Source organism: Balearica regulorum, chromosome 8, assembly GCF_011004875.1.
Source record: "Balearica regulorum gibbericeps isolate bBalReg1 chromosome 8, bBalReg1.pri, whole genome shotgun sequence".
Taxonomy (NCBI): domain Eukaryota; kingdom Metazoa; phylum Chordata; class Aves; order Gruiformes; family Gruidae; genus Balearica; species Balearica regulorum.
Window position 1 is genome coordinate 2,730,586 of NC_046191.1, and position 22,932 is coordinate 2,753,517.

Below are 22,932 nucleotides of genomic sequence, written 5' to 3' on the forward strand. Positions count from 1 at the left end.
TTATTAATCCACAACCGCATCTGATTTTAACCATTGTTTAAGAATTTGTTTGCTTTTTTGTTTTTTTAATAAAGAGGTAGCTTATGAGTAAAACAAAGCCCAGCAAATCACAGTAAGTGAACAAAGACTGCCTATCTTTAGGATGGAAAACACTACACAAATTATGGTGATGAGATGTATGTCAGGAAATTAGCTTGTCTGGCCAACACCTGCATTCAAGATGTGGTCTACAGCGGATGGGATGGAAAGGAACCTATGGGGACAGTTTGTTTTGCTTTTGGTTTTTACTTTTTTCTTTTTAGAGTTAACTAAGACAGCAATTAACCACAAACAATGCAAAGCTATACGAAGGGGCACAGTAGGAGAGGCTAGACAGAAATTTGGGGTTCTTTCACCCTATTTGTTAAAGATATGCAAATGCATCGGTGCATGGTGAAGGTGGAATGGTGGGTCTGCCACTTCATCAGTTGAGTTAAAAAAATAAATCAGTATTTTATTCCAAAAGACATGACACATGAGAATTAAAATAAATAAAAACCAAACCACATTCTCAAGTCTGCATCACTTGCCCCCCCCCCAAAAAAAAACCCCAAAAACACAAACCCAAAGAACAAAACACCATCAAACCCCAAAACTTATGCTAAATGAAACCCACAACCAAAATCTATAGTGTTCTCTAAATTAGAGCACTAAGAAGTCATAAAAAGTTGAAAAGCAAGATGGAACAGCTGGACAAAATATGACTAAAAAACCTGAAACCCATGTATTAATTCAAGTTGACCAGGATGCAAAAAAAAAAAGAAAAAATAAAACCTTACTGCACTGGAGGACCAAGAGCTGAATTTTTCAGGGATAAGTCATGTGTATTTTGTTTCCAAGCGTATTTCTAGCTCTTTAAGTGTGTCAAGCAAATACACTGACTGGCAAGATAGAAATGCCCTGACAAGACAAAGAAAGGAAATATTTTAGGATGTCCTTATATTTTGTAGGTTTTGCATATCGCTGCAAATGCAGCCTCGCATTAGCTGAACTTGGCTAAGAAGATCAGAGAAACTTCTTTGCATGGGCCTTTCAGCAGCTGACACTCCTGATGCCAAAAGCAGACAGACCTAGGAAGGAAAGTGTCTTTGGGGGGGGCACAGGGGGGAAGAGAGAGAAGGGGAAAAAAAAAAAAAAAGACATAAACCACAACAAAATTATCCATGGTAGGCTGGAATAAAATCTTCATGACATTTTTTATAAAGTACTTAGACTAAGGGCATTACTTTACGTATCATCTTTCAATCATGAAATCTCAAATTAAGAGCAGTGTGACAGTTTCAAGGAAAAATAAAAGCTTGTTGCTATGGCAATCAATGCTAATTCTCTAGGCCAAGGAAATGTTAAAGTCTAATGGAAAAAAAAAAAAACAACAACCCTACAACAGAAGGAAAAAACCCAAAACTATTCTACTTACCAGAATTTAAGTCACGTCCTGGATTGAAGGCTCTGCTATTGACAGTGGTAGACAGTCTGTCACAGCTAATAGTTCTAGAAACGTTGGTGTTAAAATTTCCATCAAACCTGAAATGACAACAAGAGGATTAGCAATCCAACATCTATTAAACCTTCATAGCACTTACAGTGGAAACACTTTTTTTTGAAGGTTCAATGAAAAATAATTTTTTTTGGAAACTCTAACATTATACATATTTTAAGGGTCAAGGGGAAAAATTCTGAAACCCCAAACTAGAGGGTATAAGCTCATCACAGCTGGATCGCATCTGCTCTCTCCAATGATATGTTGCATCTTCCTCCGCAATATTCCTTGAAAGACAGGATCATAAGAGCACGTGCTCTTCCATCTAGATTTAAATAGCAGAGGTTCCAGCTTGGAAAATGTGCGTAGCACCCAGCCATACCATCATCAACATCATGCTGCTGAACCAAACTTTTTCTTGCTGGAGACTCTTTCACCAGTACTATTATTTCCTCTTCCACTTTTAAAATTTTATTCCAAGTGTCTTGCACGAAGAGGATTTCCTCTTTATGTCTTTACAAAAAAGATCTAATAGGGCAATTGTAAACCTGTTCTCTGTACAAAAACTTGGGGATTTACATTCCAAATAGCAGAAGGAACTTGACAGTCTGAAGTTTTGCTACATTTTGGTTAGGTTAAGTAATTCAAATGCATTTGTAACTCTAATGCAAAAAAGTATTCTAGTGCATAGTTCTAATGACAAGAAAATATAATTAAACCAATGTCTTAACAAAATTTAAATAAAAAGTGTTTTAAAGAGTTATAAATAACTGGAAACTCTTCTGAAGCTTTGAAGGACTTATTTAAATTGGTCAATTTTATTTGCTAACATTTTTGTGACCCTGAAGATTTTGATGGCATTTGACTTACTGTCTGATTATTCTGGTACTTCAAAAAACAATTTACCTCCTAAGAATTTTTCTACCATCAACCTATTCCTAAGAAATGACAACAACCTGCAAGCAAGGATGCATAAACCCCAGCCTGGCAGATGAGCCCCAGCAGCCCTTCCGGCACGAGAGCTGATAGGAAACAAGTCCTGGGGAGAAACTGGGCAGAGTAGGGCTTCGTTCAATACTGTCAAGATTAAAACAGCAAATAACACAAAAACCAGCTACATCAAAAGATACTGACCAACTTAATTAATATTAATGACACATCAATCACTGGCTTACATCTGTATAGCACTCACCTCAATGCACATGTATATTACGTAGGTCCTTCACGTTCTTTATTTAGTTGCTTATTGTCAACTGCACTTAACTGCTTAAACTGAAGTTACATTTTTTTCATATACGGACGTACACATACACATAGAAAAATGCATACGTACACATACAAACACACCCACGTGTATATGATATCGCATAGTGGGGGCCCAAAATACTGCAAGCAAAAGTTGTATGAAAAACAAGGATTGTTTTTCTGGTTGAAGATTTTAATTCAGAAACTGAAATCCAGTAAGTTGCAATTTCAACAAACACGGTGCCCAGTAAGAATGGAAAGCCACTGATTTGGTGGTTCTGTCCTTTCAGAGAGCTGGCTGTAAGGGCTGGGGTTCGCAATCAGACAATGAAACAATGCACTTCTAAATCATCCCCTTAAAACAACAATTAGCAGAAACAAAAACCACCAACAGATGGAATTGGTTACCACAAGGAAATTTCAAGTTATGACCACAGGAAGCAAGTCTTTTTAAGCAAACTAAAACTCTCCTAATCCAATATATTTTCTTTCAGCCCAATTCAAAATAATTTCATCCTACGGGGAGGTAGCTGCAGCTGCCCCCAGCCAGCCAGCTGCAGGATTTGCTGTGGTGCGCCTCCATCTCTCGCTTTATGGGGTCCTCGCACGTGGGATGCAGGAGAACCTTTTGTGTAGCAGAAGCTTTTATGACTTAGAAGAAATCTGTGAAAACTAACTTAGGATAAGAAAAGTATTAGTTATCAGGCTTAAGATCATCACTTCTGCAGGTGACTGGATCCACTTTCAGAAATTTTAGCACCACAAAACCAGACCAATGCTCCCAAGAGGAGCGCTGGAGCTCACTGCGAGCAGCACTGCTGTTGCATGCACAGGCCAGGAGTTTGCCTTTTGTTTGTGCTTTGTGTCAGTATAATCATATTTAAGGTCGGGCTGATTTTCTTCTTTTTTTTCTCCCCACTTAAAGCAGAGGTTTAACTTCTGTTATCGCTGAGGAGCATAGCATCATAGCCTTCTCACAAGTTTAGAAATTTGCCCTTCTAGTATAGGAGTAATTTCCCGAGAACTTACTATTAAACTCCGTAATGATTTTCTGAATTACACATAAGTAAAATAGTCTTTTATACAAATACATAACACAACTTCAGACGCTGACTTTTTTGGTCTTAATATCAGATTAAATTTTATGATTCTTGTAGAGTCACAAGAAGTCTCATTTTACATAGCTAGAGCTCATCAGCCTAGAGGCTCCATTTGGAAAGGCTCTCATCAAATTGAATTTTTGAATAGGCAAGAAGTGACCGTTACTGATTACAAACTGCTTAATTTTAATATCTTCACTGCCACGTAGAAATATCAATGAAAACAAAGTCTCCCTAAACTGACATGCTTTAAAATTAGTTTAATCTGTATTCATAAACACTACATGGATCTTAAACTAACTGTGTTATTCTTAAAGGAGATGGACAAGACTACCAGTGAACAGCTAGAGTTACTGAGGTACCAACACTTATTGATCCCTTCTCAAACCATGACTTAAAAAAAGTCATGTATATTTGGAAATAATTAACTGCCCTCTATACATTTTTCAAATTATGTAGAATAAATGCAGTTTAAACATAGCTCTATCAATTTTGGTCCATATTTTTAATACACAAATATCAATTCTGAGGAAGAAAAAAAAAATTAAGCTGCAAATCATCTACCATATGGATGCAAATGTACACGGAGAGTGCAAGTTTTTGCATCAGGGAGTCCCAGAGCAGTCTGTACACAAATTCTCTCTGTCATCTCTTTACAAATATTGTACATACCTCAGTCTTTTGACACAGTCACATTACCATACATTAACGCAAACCTTTAACTCTGCTTGCTCTCCTAACCTAACCTAACACATGCAATTATGAACTTGCTCGTCACTGGAAAAACATCTTTAATTGTGGCAGCTGCTGAACATACCAAAAGCACTCAGCGATGAGCAAAGTGAAAAATGCCGTATACAGCGGGAACAAGAACAGGCAGCTCAGTTCCTTGCTCTACAAAAAGTACCGTGGGTTCCTTATTGGACGCAGATGTTTGGTGTTTTTGGTGTTTTATCCAAAACAGCATCATCAACGGCACTCCATCAGCGCTGGCGTTTTGATTCAAGACTCAGACAGAGGCAAAGAGCTTTTGATGACCTTCTGCATTACCCTCGCTCTTCATGGCAAGGAAGGGAAGGAGAGAAACGGACAGACAGACAGAAAGGCCTCCTGTCCTCTTGATCAGACCCCGCACCCATCAGGTTGTAAGATCAAGAAGGGATGCTATGTCAGACACCGAAAGCAGCCAAACCATGACGGCGTGCAGCTCTGCATGGGCTCATCCACTCTGCTGGGAGCTGCTTGTTGAAATTATTGGCAACCTGCTCTCTGAAAACTCCCCAAAGTCCTCTCCATCGAGGAAAAGACTTGACATTTCACAGGAACGTAGTTCTTGGATCAAGGCTGTGGCTTTTCCTATCCCCATTAAAATGTAACCACTTCAAAAAATTACAGCTCCTACCAAGCAAGCAAAAATGTTGTTGATTTTTTGTTGGCTAAAGAATCTCAAGACTAAGATTGATTGATAAAGGATGGGTTTCACAAAAAACATGTTTATCTTTGGGCAAAACCAGATGGAGAAGAGCTAGAGACTGCAAATTAAACATCTCCATGCTAAAGAAATATTACCGAGGAATACTAAAGAACAAACTCTTAGGGAAAGATAATGACTTTTCAGGATGTTAGCTAATTGTCCCAGTGCTCCCATCAAAATCTATTAGTGATGGCAACAGGATACCTTGTTAACAACTAACATTACTCGTGTCTCAGAACACGGGCAGTAAATGCTGGGGTTTAATTCAAAATCATCTGGAATCTTCCTCTCAGTTTTATTTCATGCCAAAAAGCCACCTCTCACACTCACTCAAAGCACCACGTGCATCCTGACATGCAGCTCTCACACTACCCAAACCACTCGCTTTAAATTACCTGGCAGAGAAGTTGGACGTACCTTGATTCAAAATGTTGAGTGTATTGCTACATCGCTTTTTCACACACACAGAGCTGCCAAACTGAATTTCAGGTCTCTCAGTCATGAAAGAAATTTAACATGGGGTTTCAAGCAGATGAACACCAGGTCTGATTCTGGCATGCCTTCTAGGAAGGCAAAAATAAAGTTATCACCCTGAACTGCCCCACCACGGGGGCTCCTGCAGCCCCAAACTGATCGCCACGGGGATCAGTGTTTCAGCTATAAACACCCTATTTACTTTGCACTTTTTACTGGAGCATGTCAAAGCACTTTAATGCAAAAATCAAAGTCCCTCAGCTTGTCCTAGTAAGCAGGTATTATGTTACCCATCAGGAAAATGAAGATATATATGCCTAAATAATCTGCAGCAGAGCTGGAAAAGGAAAGCAAGACACTGCTGCAGCTCAGCCCACCCCTCCTTCCTCTTGCTGCAGCACACAAGTAACAAAAAGAGAATACACTCCATGGGAAAATGATATAAATAAAATGTGCAGAAGAAGAATTGGTTTAAACCTCATAAATTAAAGACCAGCCCTCAGACAGACCTGTCATCCTGCAGCAAGGACTGCTCCAGACTGAGCTATGTGGGACATCTACCTCAAATCTCTTTTCAGGTGCAGTTTGCCTTAAAACAGACTTTTTGCCCCTTGCAATGGAGTGTATTTTTAAAGCGTGACCGGTTCCATGACACAAGGACCCTGAGGAGAGACCAGCTCCCATCGCAAGTTTAGGTCCTTGGAAAACCAAGACCAGAAACTGGGCAAAGGCAATACTGTGACAAATTAACATTGCAATACTCACAATCATTTTAATTAATTGAAGAATCTTACATGTGCTTCTTTGGGATGCCTTTAAGTTGTTTCAATTAAGAATGCACTATTAAACTATTTGGCAATCTTCACCATTAAAGCAACAATTAAAACCAAAGCCTCAACACTGCCATGTGGCATTTACAGTAAATGCATATATTCTTGGCTGTACTACTGGGTTTACCTTTCCTACAACGTATTTATACCTTGCATGTTTTCCACATAAGTTTCAAACCATACAAATCTTCCCATCGCTTGCTTTGGGAGAAGTTTAAAAAAAAAAAAAAACCACAAAAACTTTAACATTTTAAGATTTGCAGACAAGCATTGATCACCACCCCTTCTCTGCACAAAAGGAGACTCAAGTTTTACCAGCAGCTCCCAATTTTGCCGGCAACAAGACTACAAGGTGAATGACAACAACGATGTCGGACTGAGGTGTCCTCCAAGATTAGGTCCAAAATGTTCTAGGTGGTAACACCACAGCCAATGCTTAGGAAGTCCTCAAAATCCTTACCAGAAAAAACACACCAAAACCTGTATTTAGATGCAATTAGTTTTTGTACTTACTTAAACGAGAGCAAAAGACGTTGGCTGAAATTCAGTTTCAAGACAGACACGCTCACCCCATCCCCCTTTCCCTGCCTCTCTCTAAAAAGCCCTTCCTTCTGGATTCACTTTAATGAACAACCGATCGAAACTGCATCCCGAGGGAGCAAACAGAGCTGCGACTCCCACTTTGATCTCTTCCCCACGGAGAAGCGCGCTCCCTGCCTAGCTTGCAAGATGTTCATTTGATTGACGTTTGCTCTGATGTGCAAACTGCTTTGAACTTCAGACATTAAATTCCCATCAGGCCGCGCTCATTTTTATTCTCCTTCAACAGGATTTACAAGCAGGAGATCAGCAAGTGTAGAAGATAAAATAAATTTGCAGAAGCTTTGAATCTTACATCAAAACAGCGCTCAAGTGAGTTCCAATTGGATTTTGTTTGGCCTGAATTTACAGTGTAAATCAGCCTCTTTTGTACAGTTTCAGTTTAGGGAAAAACGAGGGACCTGAGTATAAAAATGACACTTGAGCAGCTTCTGAGGGGTTCTCATTGTTTTAAGACTCATTTCTTACTTCCCTTTCCACTCCTTCAAATTTAAAGCTGATTTCAGTATGCAAATGAAATTATGTAAGTGCATTGAAAAGTCAGCATTTCCTCGGAAATTCACAACTAGGCGTGTTTACTTGACTGTAAGGCAAAATTTTCACTCATACTTTACATAATTAAATAAATACTTAAATATATGGTTCCCTCTGCATCAAAACAGCATGCTGGAAAGCAATGGTTTTTATGAACAAAAATCAAGCAAAAAAAATTACTGATGATTCAGTTAACCAGTTTGTTCTGGCAAGGCATATAAGTTGTTCCAATTATTTCAACTACTGCTTGAAAAAGTCAAAGTATACTTGGTCTCAGATGTAAAGGAAGTGTATTATTGGAAGGAGGACTGCAACCTAGTAACACAAACTATTCCAAAACCCACGCTTTCATGAGAAACTCGGCCACATTTACAAAGTAAAAGAAACAGTCCAAGAGAGCAATTTCCTAAATACCTGCTGCAGTTTATGGACAAAACAAGGTCATGCCAAGACTAGCACTATGCATACTCCCTACATTTTCTAGAAACCCACACGCATTTACTGTAGTCGGATACTCTGCAAGAACAGCAAATACATCTTAAATTTCGTTTAGTGTGGCCCACCCACTTCTCCTTTGGAAGTGCAGCTCTTCAGATATTACAGCAACTGAAGGAAGTGAATGGGAATCCTGTTATCTCCCACTTAACTGCTCCAGAGAGGAAAGATAAACACAGAAAGAGCTGCGATAAAATTGAACTGCATTAGCAAATATTTAACCATCTGTTTAAAAAAGAAAAAAACAGACCACTTCTGAAGGCGGTATCACAGTCAGGGAGTAAATGATTTTCAAAAATAGGTTTGTAAACTCACTTATTCAAACAGCTCTATTAATGTTTGTAACGCAACACTGCCAAGTAGTGTGTTTTACCAAGAAATATTTCTCCATTCCATCTCCTTTCACAAATTTAGATAAATGCATTCCCTAAGCTCTTATCAGCACAGTTAAATAAAGAACAAAAATAGATTTCCAGCTGCCTTGAAACATATATGTTAGCAGCAGAAGCAAGAGCATTTATGAACGGCAATGCCACACAAACACGTGTTTTCTGGAGACCTATGACAACTTTCCACAAAAAACAGCAGTGAAATTCATTTCTGCTCTGCAGGGTAGACGTAAAGAGAGAGGAGGACGTTTCCACCGGCATACGTGTATATTCATGTCATCTCTGCGTGTGTAGGGTTATGGGGGCCACGGTCAGCCGCGCCAGCCCTCGCGGCAGCAGGGCACCACACGGGGCGGCTTCTGGTGCTGCGACTCTGCCCTTCTCTCCCCGCTCAGGTCCCAGTCGTAGGCAACTCAAGGAAACCTTTTCCTACCTTCTCTCACAGACACCCGAGGATGTGAAATGCACTTGGAGAGCACGGCGGGTTGCATCGTCTCTGGGTTTTTTGTTGGAAAAGCTGCACAGGCAGCTGCGTGTTTCCTCACAAATGCATCTGAATAGGAAGTTAGAGCCTCTTTTTTTTGGAAGGTAATTTCACTGCAGATGCGCAGGGCTTTGCTATGTCGAGAAAATCACTGGAGTGTACTCTATGGCACCAATTCTGTAAAGTACGTACTTGCAACTGCATCTTCACGTGTACTTACAATGCAAACATAACTAACTTACCTACTTCTGAAAGTCTCCTACGGGGGCCAGCTAGCATCAATCACAGCTTCTCCTGAGATAAGCATTTTGAATGCTCAAACGTTACACACATTATCAGACTTACTCTTCTTTTTGTGTGGAAAGAGTTTGTTTTTCTTTTATCTGCAAATATCAATATAAAAAAACCTATTTGATTTACATGTTGCCATCCAGTCCAACATTATCTTTATGAAGAAGGCTATGTCAGTTGTCGTTCAAAAGTCAGATCACGCAGACCTGCAAAATTACAACCCCACACAAACCTAATACTTCCAAACTCATTTCCCGAAACTCATTGCTTAAGTGCCTATTTAGACACTTTTCACAACTGACACGTATCCCATAAGTTCCCACGGAAGGTGCAGGGCAGCTGCAGGTGCTCAGTACTTCTGATAAATAAACACTGTTTCTTCTTTCCCCTACCCTCTCGCTGACGCTCTGCCGTAGCCCCATCTGCACCCCATGCCATCAGGCCATTCCAGTTCCAAGACTTCCTAACGACCTACCCAGGCTTTCTCGGGAATGAAGCATCTCAGGCCTGACAAACAGGAGACACCGGCTTGTACAGAAAGGTATTATCCTCTTACCAAGGAAGATACTTTAATTAAAACATTGTCTTGTAAATAACCACTCAATTCAGTCATGATAGGGAAGGTCTGGAGACAGCATGAAATCTGTTTCTCATGGCTTCTTCAGCAGTGAGGAAACACAAAGCCCTATTTTTCTAGCAGGGACTTCTTCAAGGATTAGAAGATGTGTGTCACTTGGCAACCATTTTCCTTATCTCCCATCAGTTTACCCATCTGTTTTGCTAAGAGCCCAGAGCACTTTATCCATATTAACTCTGTCTGGTTGGAGCGACGCCTCTTCTCAACTGCCATGGGCGCTTCCTCGATGCGGCACAAGCCCTGGGAACAGGAGCAAGTCTCCAGGCTCTGACCCCACGGACACAAATACAGCCTGGATGGTAGGGCAGATACTGGATATTCACACCATCCACTTCTGAACTTGTCTGTGCTCCCTGGTTGCTCTTCTCAACTGCTGTCTCTCCCTCCACTGCCATCATGGTTTTTTCCATTCCCAAATCTTGATTAAGTAGAATGGAAAATGCAAAAAGCTGTATCTGAAGAAAGGAACAGCACAAACTAAAGAAAAACAGATAGCCCCATGCCCTCTTGCTCCAATTTAGCAGCCCACCTCTACTCAGCAGTACTTGAGTATCTACTTAAATGTGTGATTCATTTCCATTTCCATGAGCACATGCTTAAATGCTTTGGTAAACTGGGTGAGCATAAGCATTGATTATACGTTTGTTGAATTAAGGCCTATGGAAAAATTCCTTGTCAAAAATGCTCAATAACCACCAACTGCACTGCTTCATCAAGTTGGTTTTGCATATTCTAATTTATGTCTTTTCACCACTTTCCAGAACAACGTAGTTCCGTTGCACAAACCTACCTTGGTGGGGACACCAAATACATGATTGCTAGCACTTACACTAGTTAGGCCAATATACCTGGGGTACAATATAGCAACCGAAAGCACCGCCAGGCTGTTAATTTTAATTCAGAGCTAGGCACTATGGACAGGAATCACAATCACATGGAAACTTACTCATTTGGGCTCTTCACTGTGAAAGCCAACACCACATAACGGCAATAAAATAAATATTGCTTTCCTTGTCATATGTCACTACTGAACTAAACTGGCAATTTAAATGCCAGGTTCGTTTTACAGCCCAGTTCGTGCTTTGTTAGTCATATTTCGTATCATTTGTTTCTAGTCATCAGGTGTGGAATTCTCACAGTTTATCTCGAGCAACACCGCAAACTGTCTTCTAAGCCAACGCTCAGATTTTCAAGATAAATACAAGCAAATACAAGGCCACACATGGATAATTTTGTTAATGCTAACAACAAATACAAACTAAATAAAGATACTAAGCCATTAAAAAACCTTCAAAATGAATCCTCTCTCTATGCAATAGTTCAGCATCTCTACTTTCCACGGATAGCGTAAATACCTTCCCACGTAATTTTTCCCAAACAAATCCAACTTGCTGTATTCCTAAAGCAACGTCACCAAGACAGACGGCGGTGTAAAAGGCTGATGGAGGAATCGCCTGACAATACGAAGTGCCCTCAGATTTACAAACATCATCGTGTATTTAGAGGCTGAACACTATGTGATAAACAACCTTAAATATTGTTGGACAAGCCTTCAAATCTACCTTAAAAATACACCCTGAAGATAACATGCTTCTGACAGTGTTCTTGCACCAAATGTTTACTCAAGTAGAGAGGCCACATGATGAAACACCTCCCCACACCAAGGAAAAGAATACGTGGAGTTAAGCAGTTGTAAGACAAATATTTCACAACCCTCCTGAAAGAAAAACCATAGCCCTAAGGACACATGCATTTCCAAGTTACAATCTAGAGCAAATTATCTCCTGAAAACAGCAAATAGCATGGACAAATCTGTGTCTTTTTGTAGTTATTGTGGCTCTAACTCCAGCACTCTTCTGCCCAACACCAACACACATCTTTTAAACATCAAGCATAAGCTGTGAGTAGCAAAAGCGCACCTAACTTAACTCCTCACTAGTGCAGACCTCCTCATAGCCAGACCAAAGTTAGTCCAAAAACTAAAGGTGGAAGACTTCAAGTAAACCAGTTGCCTTCAAAATTCAATCACAATATCCAGGTGAGATATATTTGTGTTCTATGTTTTAAAAATAATACCTAAATCCATGGTCAAACACTCACACCTGTGTTCCAGTTCCCCAAAATCTGACCATTAAGATAGGTATCTTAACTTTTAGTATTTTCTGTCAAAAATCTGAGTCTATGTATTTCTCTGGACAAAAAGAAAAAAAACAACCCAAAACCTACTGGTGATTTCCCACACGCCTGCCTGCAAAGGCACTCGTCCTGCTGGCCTTTGCAGCCGATTTCCTAGAGACAGCCTGGTAAGCCACCGCTCTTCAACCATACGTATCAACCAGGTCTTGCCGAAGCGCTGTCTGGAAGATCCTGCAGACTGATAGACGGGTCTAGTAATCACTTTAGCAGATTTAATATTATCAAGCCAAGTAATTAAATAATGAGAATCATATTGTACAGCCAGAATGAGGAGCTCTGCAAATAGAAAATTCACCTCTCTGCTTTGCCAGCTGTGACCTCCGGTTCATTTTTTAAAACCACTTACTGTGAAGGATCCTTATGCAAGTCCACCATGGGTAAAGAAACCTCTAAAGGACTTCCAAGCTACGTAATTTTGGAGGACAAAGTGAAAGGAAATTCATGAAAGTTTCCAGACTAAGAGCAGACCTCTCTTTTTTATTTCTTTTAATGAAAAATGATGTAATACTGACAAGGGGGTGATAAATCTCCTCATTCCTCCTCCTTTTCACCCCTTGCTTGGAAGGTGTTACTGCATGGAGAGATCAGAGAGTAGAAAGGTTTTCATCCTCAACTGATTCTTGACCTTTCTGCTAACGCTGCCCACAGCCTGGCCACTGAGCACCAGGTGTGCCAGCATTCTACGTAGGCACCTTGGCCAGTAGGAATTGCACCGAGACCACTAAATCAACACGCAACCCAACAGCAACGTACCCCTTTCTTCAGAGCCACCCGAGGCTTAACCCTACTGAGATTTCTTACTTTTGTGCCAATCAAAACAAACACAAAACAAGCAAGTGGCCTTTCTCTCCAGACGCAGATTCATACCACGTATTTGAATGCAGCACATATTTTAAATCCTTATTTAAACAAAGGTTAATGCCATACTTCAGAAACGATGAAAGAACACCATCACTAAGAGACGAGCTGTCTTATAGTTAGACTGCAGAAAATGCTTTTAATATTTATCACCCAAATTACCTTCCTCTCTCTAAAATGTTTTTTAAATCAGACAGGTATAAACAATGAAAATATACTCTGTAATCAAGGTTTGCATCGTATAATAAACTGAAAGTTACTCTTGTTCTTCTCCAGCACATATGGAAGTGTTTAAAACCTTGATTGTCTAAAAGAATTTATTACACTGTTATTGGAAAAATCAGACCTTTTATCACACCTTCCTACAATTAGAAGTTTCTGCAAATACACAGCTTAATACAACATGATTGAAGACAATTAGATTGGATTTAGACTATTCAAAACTCCTGTATTTGAAAACAAAACAAATGTAAAATGAAGAAATTCCATTTCCAAGCAACATATTCAATTTCTGTAAATCTCTCTGTGTATCAAGCAGCAGCATGTCAACTTGATTAAACTGCAATGCAATATTTTTAGCATGTGATGTACTAACCAACTCGTGATTTTGGTTACTGCACTTCAAAGGGAAAAAAAAAAAGTCCCATGACCAGCTTCAGAAGAGTTATTCGGGGTAAGCAAAATGGTATCTTGGGTATAGACAGACTCGTTTTGTATAAAAGACTATTCCATGCAATTAAGGGTTGAATAAACTTTTTTCCTTCCTGTTTCATTTTACAGTCCATCAGAGCTGAGTCCCGGTCCTTGTTTAGAGCTCCTCGTTAAACATGCCTCTAATAGAAATGTGAACGAGTATGAGGACAAGATAAGGAGCACCGTCTTCCCTGCTTTTTCAGAGTTATCAAGAGCAGCAGAAAGTACAGGTTATTTTGCAAAGAAAAACTTGCACATTTTTTCTTCACACATTAAATGACAGCATAAGTAATTTCAGAATTTAATACTTACTCCATCATAGATGGTGGAATTGTACAGCAATCTTGGATCGCAGTCAGGGGCGATGTGAGATGAGCAGTATATGATGCTTCCACTACTTGCTTGTTACGATTCACAACATCCAAGTAACGGTTAAACTTCTCACGAATTTTTTTTGCCAACTGGAAAAAAAAAAATGATGATGATGAAAATTAAGCCAGTTTCTCTGTATTACCATGGTCCTTATCAAAGACAGCCGTTGTCTACTTTGTTCATTGTACTTCTGTTTTGGTAGCTTAAGTGCTGTGAAGTCAAGTAATTAATAATATTGGCCACAGAATATGGTAAGATAAAATACATTTACCATCTAAAAATACATTTACCATCTAGCAACGAGTACTTGAACATCGAGTTTTGCATGAATGGAAAGTGAATCTTCCATTATATTGAATTTCCCTTTCATTAAGGACTGACCCCTGCATGCTGGTATCTCTGCTACTGGTTTACAACTGAAGCTCTCCAATATGATGCTCTTGCAAGGCCTGACAAGGACACGATGAAGACTAAAATAAACAGCCTGCTCAGTCAGGTCGATCTACACAGAAGCATTTCACAACTCCTTTCATGTAGTTCTTCTCGTGGCAATTGGGGCAAAATAAGCCATCCCAGTTCTTGCTTTTTCCTTTGTATTTCCTGCTGCTTTCCTGGGGGACACCACGGGCTCTGAGCTGAGCATCTTCCAAGTGATTTTCTTAATCGAGCTAGCAGCTCGCTATGGCTAGTCACAACCTACAATACTTTAACCAGAAACTTCAAACAAGAACAAAATAAAAATTCTGTAATTGACATTATATTATAATAGAATGAAAATAATGACAACTGTCTCGCGCAGGTGAAATTCTTCCACCAGCCTTTTGTTGTCAGAGGTCCCTCTGATGAAGGCAGCCACTTATAAATCAGGACAAAGTTTAGAGGTTACACTATTATTTGTAAGACCAGATAATCGTTTTTCTCTCTTTTCAGAAAACAGACTGTCATCTCTCCCCAGCAATTCTCAGGCTTTTAAAAAAATTAGAGTGCCTAACTTTAGAAATAGCAAATTGAGTCCTTCAGTCCTTCTCTAAAAATAAAAAAAATAAAAATAAAAATAAAAATCACATGGTGTTAACAAGGGTAGAGCCTGCTGGGATACACCACAGGCCTATTGAAGCTACTGTGCTGTCAGGTAAGAGCTCACTTGTGTCTAGTTCATTAGGCACGTCACAACGAGCCTGACTAATGACTTTGCAGGGGAAAATTGGAAGGGAAAAAATTGTGGCTGTTATTTGAGCAAACGTGACAGTGAACACAGTTATGAGGAAGCATCAGGTTTTACAAGAAACACCGAGACTTTTGCTCCTGGTCTTTCATTCAAAGTGAGAAATTAATAAAACAGATCAGGTGTGTGCAAGATTTGCTCTGGCACACTCGGTATCCTTTTCACACCAACATAGCTATAACACTTAATCATTGGTCAAATGCATCCTAAATGAAAGGGGAAAATCTCCAAGCAATATACTGCTGTGTTGAATACTCAGAAACAATGCATTTTGCTTTTCTGTGAACTTTCTTGAGAGCTGAAGTCAGCTCGTTAATTCATAACTCATCTCTCCCGCTCCCCATACACTCCAAACTCTACGGGGTGATTTAACGGTGCCGCTACATTTGTGTCCTGAGAAATGTCGCTGGTTGTTCCAGATCCCCTGGACTGACAAATGTCTTTCCTAACTATTATTAACAGGATATTTCATCATGATTTACTTCGTTATGCGAATAACGAGGCCCACACTGATATCAGCAATGCCTTTGCCTCCATTGTTCCCAGCAAATGCTGCAGCTCAATGACAGGTCTCCTAGGAGCACAGGTTTTAATAGGACCTTGCTCAAATGACTTGCAGAATTATACCTAATTAGTTTTGTAGAATGATTTATTGCCAAGGCACCAGAGGACTACTAATGGTCTCCTCCGTGTTAAGCATCCAACACTATTAAATTGCTCCCAGTTGTTAGATAATAAGCTGCTGGGTCGTTCCTTTTCTATTTTCTGGTAAACTTTCTTTTTGTCTGATTGTATTCCTCAAACATGTCCTTGAGAAGTCTATTCTTCTGGAGGGTCTCAAACATACACCAGCCGAATTTCCTAAGTCAAAGCCTTTAAGCTTCATGGTTACAAGGTTCCTCTCTGAGTTTGGGCAAATGAAATACCTGCGCTTAAGCGCGCAGATACTTGAATCTATACACTTCTTTCTTGGTTTTCCTACCTGAAATCACAAAAAGGGGAGACAGCTTAAGTTTGCTTAAAAAAATGACCACACAACCATCATTAGCAGTAACAACACTAACATGGAGCATCACAGCAAAAGGACTCTCATTTGGAATCACCACTTTTCTCTGATAAATGAATGCTGTACAAGATGAGGTTTCGGTGTTGATGGGTTTTCACCTTCTAGGTTGAATGATAAAAGCACCCCACAGCCTTTGAATTTTACCCTGCTGTGCGGAGTCTGAAGATCTGACAAATCTGCTTTTTAGAAGAGCCCGTACCTTAGAAGCTGACAAAAAGCAAATGCTTAGCACCTAAACTGCATCTCCCATCTAAAAACCTCTGAATGGCTCAAAGTCATTACATTACTTTCATTAAATCGGATCCGACACTTCAGTCGGGGCAGAGAGTCAAGTGCATGGCAGCAACAAGAGACCCGAAGCCTCCCGAACTACAGAGACATTTATTCCTTGCCCATGGGCATAAGCACAGTTGGAAGAACTGAGTTTGTCTGATCTGAAGTACCCTAAAAATACTGCTCACCCTCTGATAGTAAGAGAATACTTCCAACAATCAAAACCACTTTAAAAAAAGCTGACTCAAAAAAGTCACCAATGGCAAGATGATCCAACAACAATTTTCCATTGAAAATTGATTACGATGAATAAACCATGTTAAGAAACTAAGGGTAACACACCAATCAGCCAAAAAATTAACTAAAACCAAATGGATCTAATTCATCAAATCGAGAAGTACAATCCAGATGAAGCCTAACCAAACTAACTGAACTTTTCTTCCATGGTTGGGCTTCACTGGAGCACAAAAATCCACGACAGTGAACAGGCATTCCAGTTCTCAGTGATTAAAACAACAGCAAAAAATAATACACACTTCCTAGCTCCTCATCTACGCTTGCGTGCCCATGCATGCATGCGCGCTCACATCATTAGCTCAGAAACATTATTCAGTGATGCACTCGGGCGCTAGAGCCTGTCAGAATAAAAGCTGCAGGCTTAAATCAGCTTCTCATTTTTCTAAATAAAAACCCTAAAATCTTAAATCAAAAGATCATTATTTTTTCCAACATATACCCTGCCTCTTTTCACCTGCCCAGAGCTGAACAGCCATTGCATACTGATGAATGCAAGACCCACACCACACTGGTTACAAAACCTCAACGGTACAGAAAGAGATAACAAATAATGAAAGGATAGAGCACTGAACTATGAAACCGCCCTAACGTTACTGTTTAAAACATTTTTAAGGGAAAATGGAAAATTGTGTCCGGAATCAGGCACGCAGAGGCAGGTAGCTCAGATCCCGTGCTCGGGTATACCCTTGGGTAGGTACCAAGTGTGACAGACATTTCCTGCTCCCACAGAAATGCTCAAATTCAACTGCTTTAATGGAGACTAAAATAAATCTGGATGCCTCGAGATTGACACAAAATGCTATTATCCTCCGGTCAATTCTCATAGTGCTCTTCACCTCATCTTAAAAACAAAGAGGGGAAAAAAAAGCCTCACTCTACATTCCTCTCATCCTTTTTCAGATTTCTGCATTTCTCTCCTTAAAGAACTGAATAATAAGGAGTGCTCGCTCCAAACAATGCAGCCATTAGCTCTGGGGGGTTTTTTGGGGGTTTTTTTTTTTGGCAGCTGGCACGCAGCCAAAGCATTTCGGTTTGCAGACAGGTTGGACGGTAACACCTGTTTCTATTACCGCAGCACCCATGGGTAATGCACTTCGGTTGTCACCATCTCTACTGACAACCTTTCATCACAACATCAGTGAGTCTCTAATTTTCCCAGAGACATTTTCCTCATTTGCATAGTTCCCTCGAGCTTTTTTTTTTTTTTTTTTTTTTTTTTTTTAAATAAAGCTTCGTTCCCCTCAAAGCTCCACAGCTCTGAAGTCTTCCCTTTTCAGGGAACACTGAGGGAAAGCAGAGCTCCAAGGTTAGGTTTTATTTCTGGCTGTATCTTGAAAGCCAAGATATTTTTAATGTTTCTGAGACTGTACATAAAATATGTATCAATGAGGCTGACAGGCATGGATGTCATAACGGACTCACTGCTGGGGATTTAATGCTGCCAGGCTCCTCGAAAAGTACTGCTTACACACTGAAGAGTTTAGTTCGTATTTTTATTTTAAAATCCCCTGTGAACTAGAAGAACTTGGAACAAAAGTACCTCTCTCCAACATCCACCAGCATTCCTCCTGTTGTATCATAACGCTACTGTGCGCCTGCAGATTCCTATTCTAGAATTTTTTTTTAACATATTTATTCCTAACCTGCTTAGATCTTGAAGAAGCCACTGCTTCTGTACAAACCCAGAAAAGCATGGAGGTCAGCAGGAACGTGGCTTGAGAAAGGATCGTAGAATCGCTACCAGCTTCTTCCCACACCTCTGCCTTAACAGGTTCAAATCATTCCTAATCATCTGGACAACAGTGAAAATTCAATTCTTGCACATTCAATCAGGATGCGGGAAACTACTTTCTAACGTGCGTTTCTTCAGAGACCAGCACTGATTTGAGGTTCTCTGCTGGTAGTAACTTTAGCAAGGCTTCCAGGACTTACTCCAAGGAAGATGTCAAACATGACACACAACAAAAACCAGAGAAAGAACCACAATTCCTGACAGTCATTCTGGAAATACATTAAACACAGTATGCGTTGCCTTTTACCACAAGGCTCACAATTAATCAAGATAAAATTCAGCATCGTGTGAGCATATCACTTGTCGCGGCCCGGGAGATGTCATGCTTAACAGCAAAATCTGGGTTTTCAGCACACTGATATATTTCCTCTGGAAATCCGAGCCAGGCCTGTCACCAGCTGCCATACTTCAAGTGACATATTGAAAGGTCTGGGGTTGCAGTGGCTGTCCCTAAATCGGCACTCGGGTGGCTAGCAGGCAGGGCTGCAAGGTCTCCTCCACCTTGGCGGGGATGCACAGCAGTTCTGTACAAGGAGCCCCGAAGTCTCATCAATGATCGTTTACAAAACCTGCTCCCTCTTTTCTCAAAAGAGTTCAAAAGCTCTTTGCCCAGTCCAAAACCAACCAAACAAAACCCAACCTAACCTAACGTGCAGCACGCCGACATGCCAGCTAGGTCTTGTCATGCTGCACCTCGCTGGCCAAGAGGCAAGCGATTACAAGTGCAGAGCTTTCTCTTAGTGCTTCCACAAAACCCGAGTGAGCAGAGCAGCACCCGGGACAGGCACGCCAGGACTCTGTTTCTCCTAGGAATGCTGCTCAGGAGAACAACATTTGGTTTCTCCAAGGCTGCTGCACTGTTTTTGCAGGAACCGGTGTGACTGCCAAAGCTGTCAGCTGTGGGCACTGACCACTGGTGCATGACATGGTGGCCAAAAGCATCCTTCCTCCCGCCACGGAGGAGGACAGCAGGGGAGATACTTTCTTCTGGTTTGGTGACAGAGGGAGCAAACGCATCCATCTGTCCCACAGGTACCGGTGCTGTCAAGGCAGGTGAGCTTTTGATGGCGTGTGTCCTTCACCAGCACAAGCGTTCCTGCAGCAAGCCTATCCTTCCAGGCTGAGGCATAGGGTAATTTTAGAAAGACATCCCATCTTGGTAGAAAAATAACTAAGTTAAAGAAATCAGGTGATGAGGAGTCCTTTCCTTAGCACAACCGCAAAAGAGCTCCTTAAACTCACATATCATTAATTTGTTTTTATAACAAATACATTCCCTGAAGACACAGAGAACATCTTGTGCGTAGCTGATGCCTGACGTGATGCTGGCCTTCGCAAGGAACACGTAGAGAACAAAACACAGTAGAGATAGCTGTGTCCTGTCTTGCAGCTTATAAAACACCCACAACTCATAGAATACAAATCATCTGGTAAAGAGAAACGAAGAACAAGGAATAGCTACGGCTCTGAATGGAATCCCATCACCCGGCAGTTGGTAACAGAGGAAGCGAAAAACCAAAAACCAAACCAAGAGAGGTCTGGCTCTGGAGTAGGCTTAGAAAAAGTGATGCGTTATCTAACGAGTTTCACAGGGGCTGTGGAAGTCCTCCCGAAACCCAGAAGATGACAGCAGCCCAACAGCAAAAGGCCCCAATGAAAGAAACACATAGTAATACCACCACCTGGGATTTTTATTCGTCTTAGCCCACTGCTCTCCACGTGCCACAAAGTCAACAGAGTCTGCAAAACAGCCATTTGATCTGTAGAGAGAGCTCCCCCAAATTCAGTGAGCGCCTGTTCCAATTCAGTTTAGAGGGCACAACTTCCATCCTTTACCATATCTTCAGGACTAAACCTGATGTTGTCTACAAGTGCTACTTTCGTAATAGTCATCAAAAGCAAACGAGCACGTGCCCTTCACTCATCTGGTGCTACGTATTTAAAGGTATCTAAAAAAATGAATTTCTATCTGCAGAGATGCAGATTTCTATCTGCAGAGATGCGGTTGCTGCTGGGCTCCAGCTTCTCTGCCAGAGTTCAACGCATCAAGACTCTTCTGCAAGAAGCTGGTAAATATGCTCCCGCCCAAGACTGTGCCACCATCCTCTCTCCTCCTTGGAGCCCACTTTCATATTCTCTATACCACAGAAACCAGATGTCTGGCAGGACGCTGAACACACGCTGACTTCCTTGAAAACGGCTAATCTAGATTTTCCCCTAATAAAACTAACCATCTTCCACTTTATTTATATCACCAGTTCAGACCACTACATTTTCATATCGTATGAGAGTTCTCCAATACTGAAATCACTTACAGGAAAGGAATTCAAGTTATTTTTGGCAATCACTATCCCATTTTTAAATAACCTATTCAAAGCAAAAGCACTTTTATTTGTTACGTACAATAGTAATTCTGTAACTGTAGACCTTAAAAATGTAAGCAGTTTAACGTCAAAAGGTAAACCACTCCTTGTGTGGCATGAAGAAAGCCAAGCATATTAAATAGTTAAGCCTGAAGGCCAACAGCTGTAGTTTTTCACTTTCTCAACAAACTGAAAGTCATTATTTACACAGTTTGGTATTAAAAAAAAAAACCCCAAAACCAAAAAAAACCCACCCTTCACAACAATTCAGTGGTCTGTCAGAAAAAAATCCCAGCTAACATAAAACCGTAATTAATTGCCTTTGAGTATAAGTTGCTAAGAAAATGTTAATGAATGACAAAAACAGGAATGAGCGACAGGGGATTTCAACTTGCTTACATTTGTTTGCCTTTGCTCAAGACGATCCCGTTCGATGTACTACTCTTACTCATAAAACTCCAGTTATATTGCTTGTGATTCATTAGGGCTAAAAGACCTGGTTATTAATGAAACAGAAGTGCTCAATTATTCTTCTATCCACTTCACTGTTGAGCTTTTAACCACAGTAATTATGCTTCACCGGGGCCTCGTTTTTCTCCTCTGACAGCTCTGAATTCATCACACTACCTTCAGTGTTTAGACAGTTATTTATATCTACTTAGGGTGAATACGTACATCTGCGGCTGGGAAACAAGCAGTGTCTTTGCCTAAGTGGAGAATCGATAGTCGAGACTTCAAAGAAGTTTTAATCCAGTTTCTTGGTTTCCCAAAAACACTTTTGGCTTTCAAAAGCCATCCGATACGTATAATCTAGCCCACATGGCCCTTTCGCAGTGTACAGACCACCCAGAAATACTCGACAAAAACCTTACCCCCGCACAATGTCAAAGCCAGAGAACCCTTCTTTTAAGATGTCGGGATGGTTTCAGATTTAAACTCGAACAACAATTACCCTTTCGTGGTCCCTCTGCAGGCAAGCGCCCACCTGTGCCTGCTCAGAGGGAAGCCAAAGACTCCTGAGGGTGGATTTTGGGCTCCAGCATCACGCCAAGCACGGCACCCATCTCCTGGCCACACCACTGAACCATCACCGTTCGTGCACATCCGACCTCGGGCACCACGAACCAACCACCTAGCATCAACAACAGCACGATGCCTTTCCAAGCAGGAAATTTCTTTGATGGGATTGTAATTTGGGCAAATATTTTTTTTTTTTTATTTACAGTATTTCACTGATACATCAACAAAAGAAAAAAAAAGTATGCCCAAATTAGTAACAGGAACACACATCAGAATAGCATAAATTAATAACAATGATACAAAATGAACTACTCAAATACACAGGCATCTATATCTGGAGCTCCAGGGGAAAAAAAGGTACCACCTATATGAAGAGAACAGAATGTCATTATACTCAGTTCCATATAACCTCTTCTTAATTATGCGTTCTCCACTTAGAGGTTGTCAAAAAAAGAAAAATAATTTGAGGGGTTTCTTGGAAGAGAGGAGATTTTAAAAAGTAATTGAAGGGTTCTAATATTAGGGGCACATCTGCTGCCCCCCATGTCATGACATTCATACTGGTGACTGCTTAACAGAAAAAAAAAAAAGAAGAAAAAAAAATGGGAAAAAAATTATATATAAAGCAGAAGCCAAACAAACCCTGGCAAGAATAAGGATAATTATTGGAGGCATGGAAGTCTTCTTCACAATTTACTCATGAAA

The 22,932-nt window shown here is 40.5% G+C and overlaps 1 protein-coding gene across 1 annotated transcript in view; it reads right to left on the reverse strand.

Annotated features, from left to right (window-relative positions):
* Positions 1-22,932, reverse strand: part of CACHD1 (cache domain containing 1) — a 108,488-nt gene that overhangs the window by 45,352 nt on the left and 40,204 nt on the right. The window contains exons 3-4 of the mRNA XM_075759178.1: positions 14,132-14,280; positions 1,457-1,563 (exon numbers count right to left, since the gene is read on the reverse strand). Coding sequence (XP_075615293.1) covers positions 1,457-1,563; positions 14,132-14,280 — 256 coding nt within the window. The remainder of the gene's footprint in view (positions 1-1,456; positions 1,564-14,131; positions 14,281-22,932) is intronic.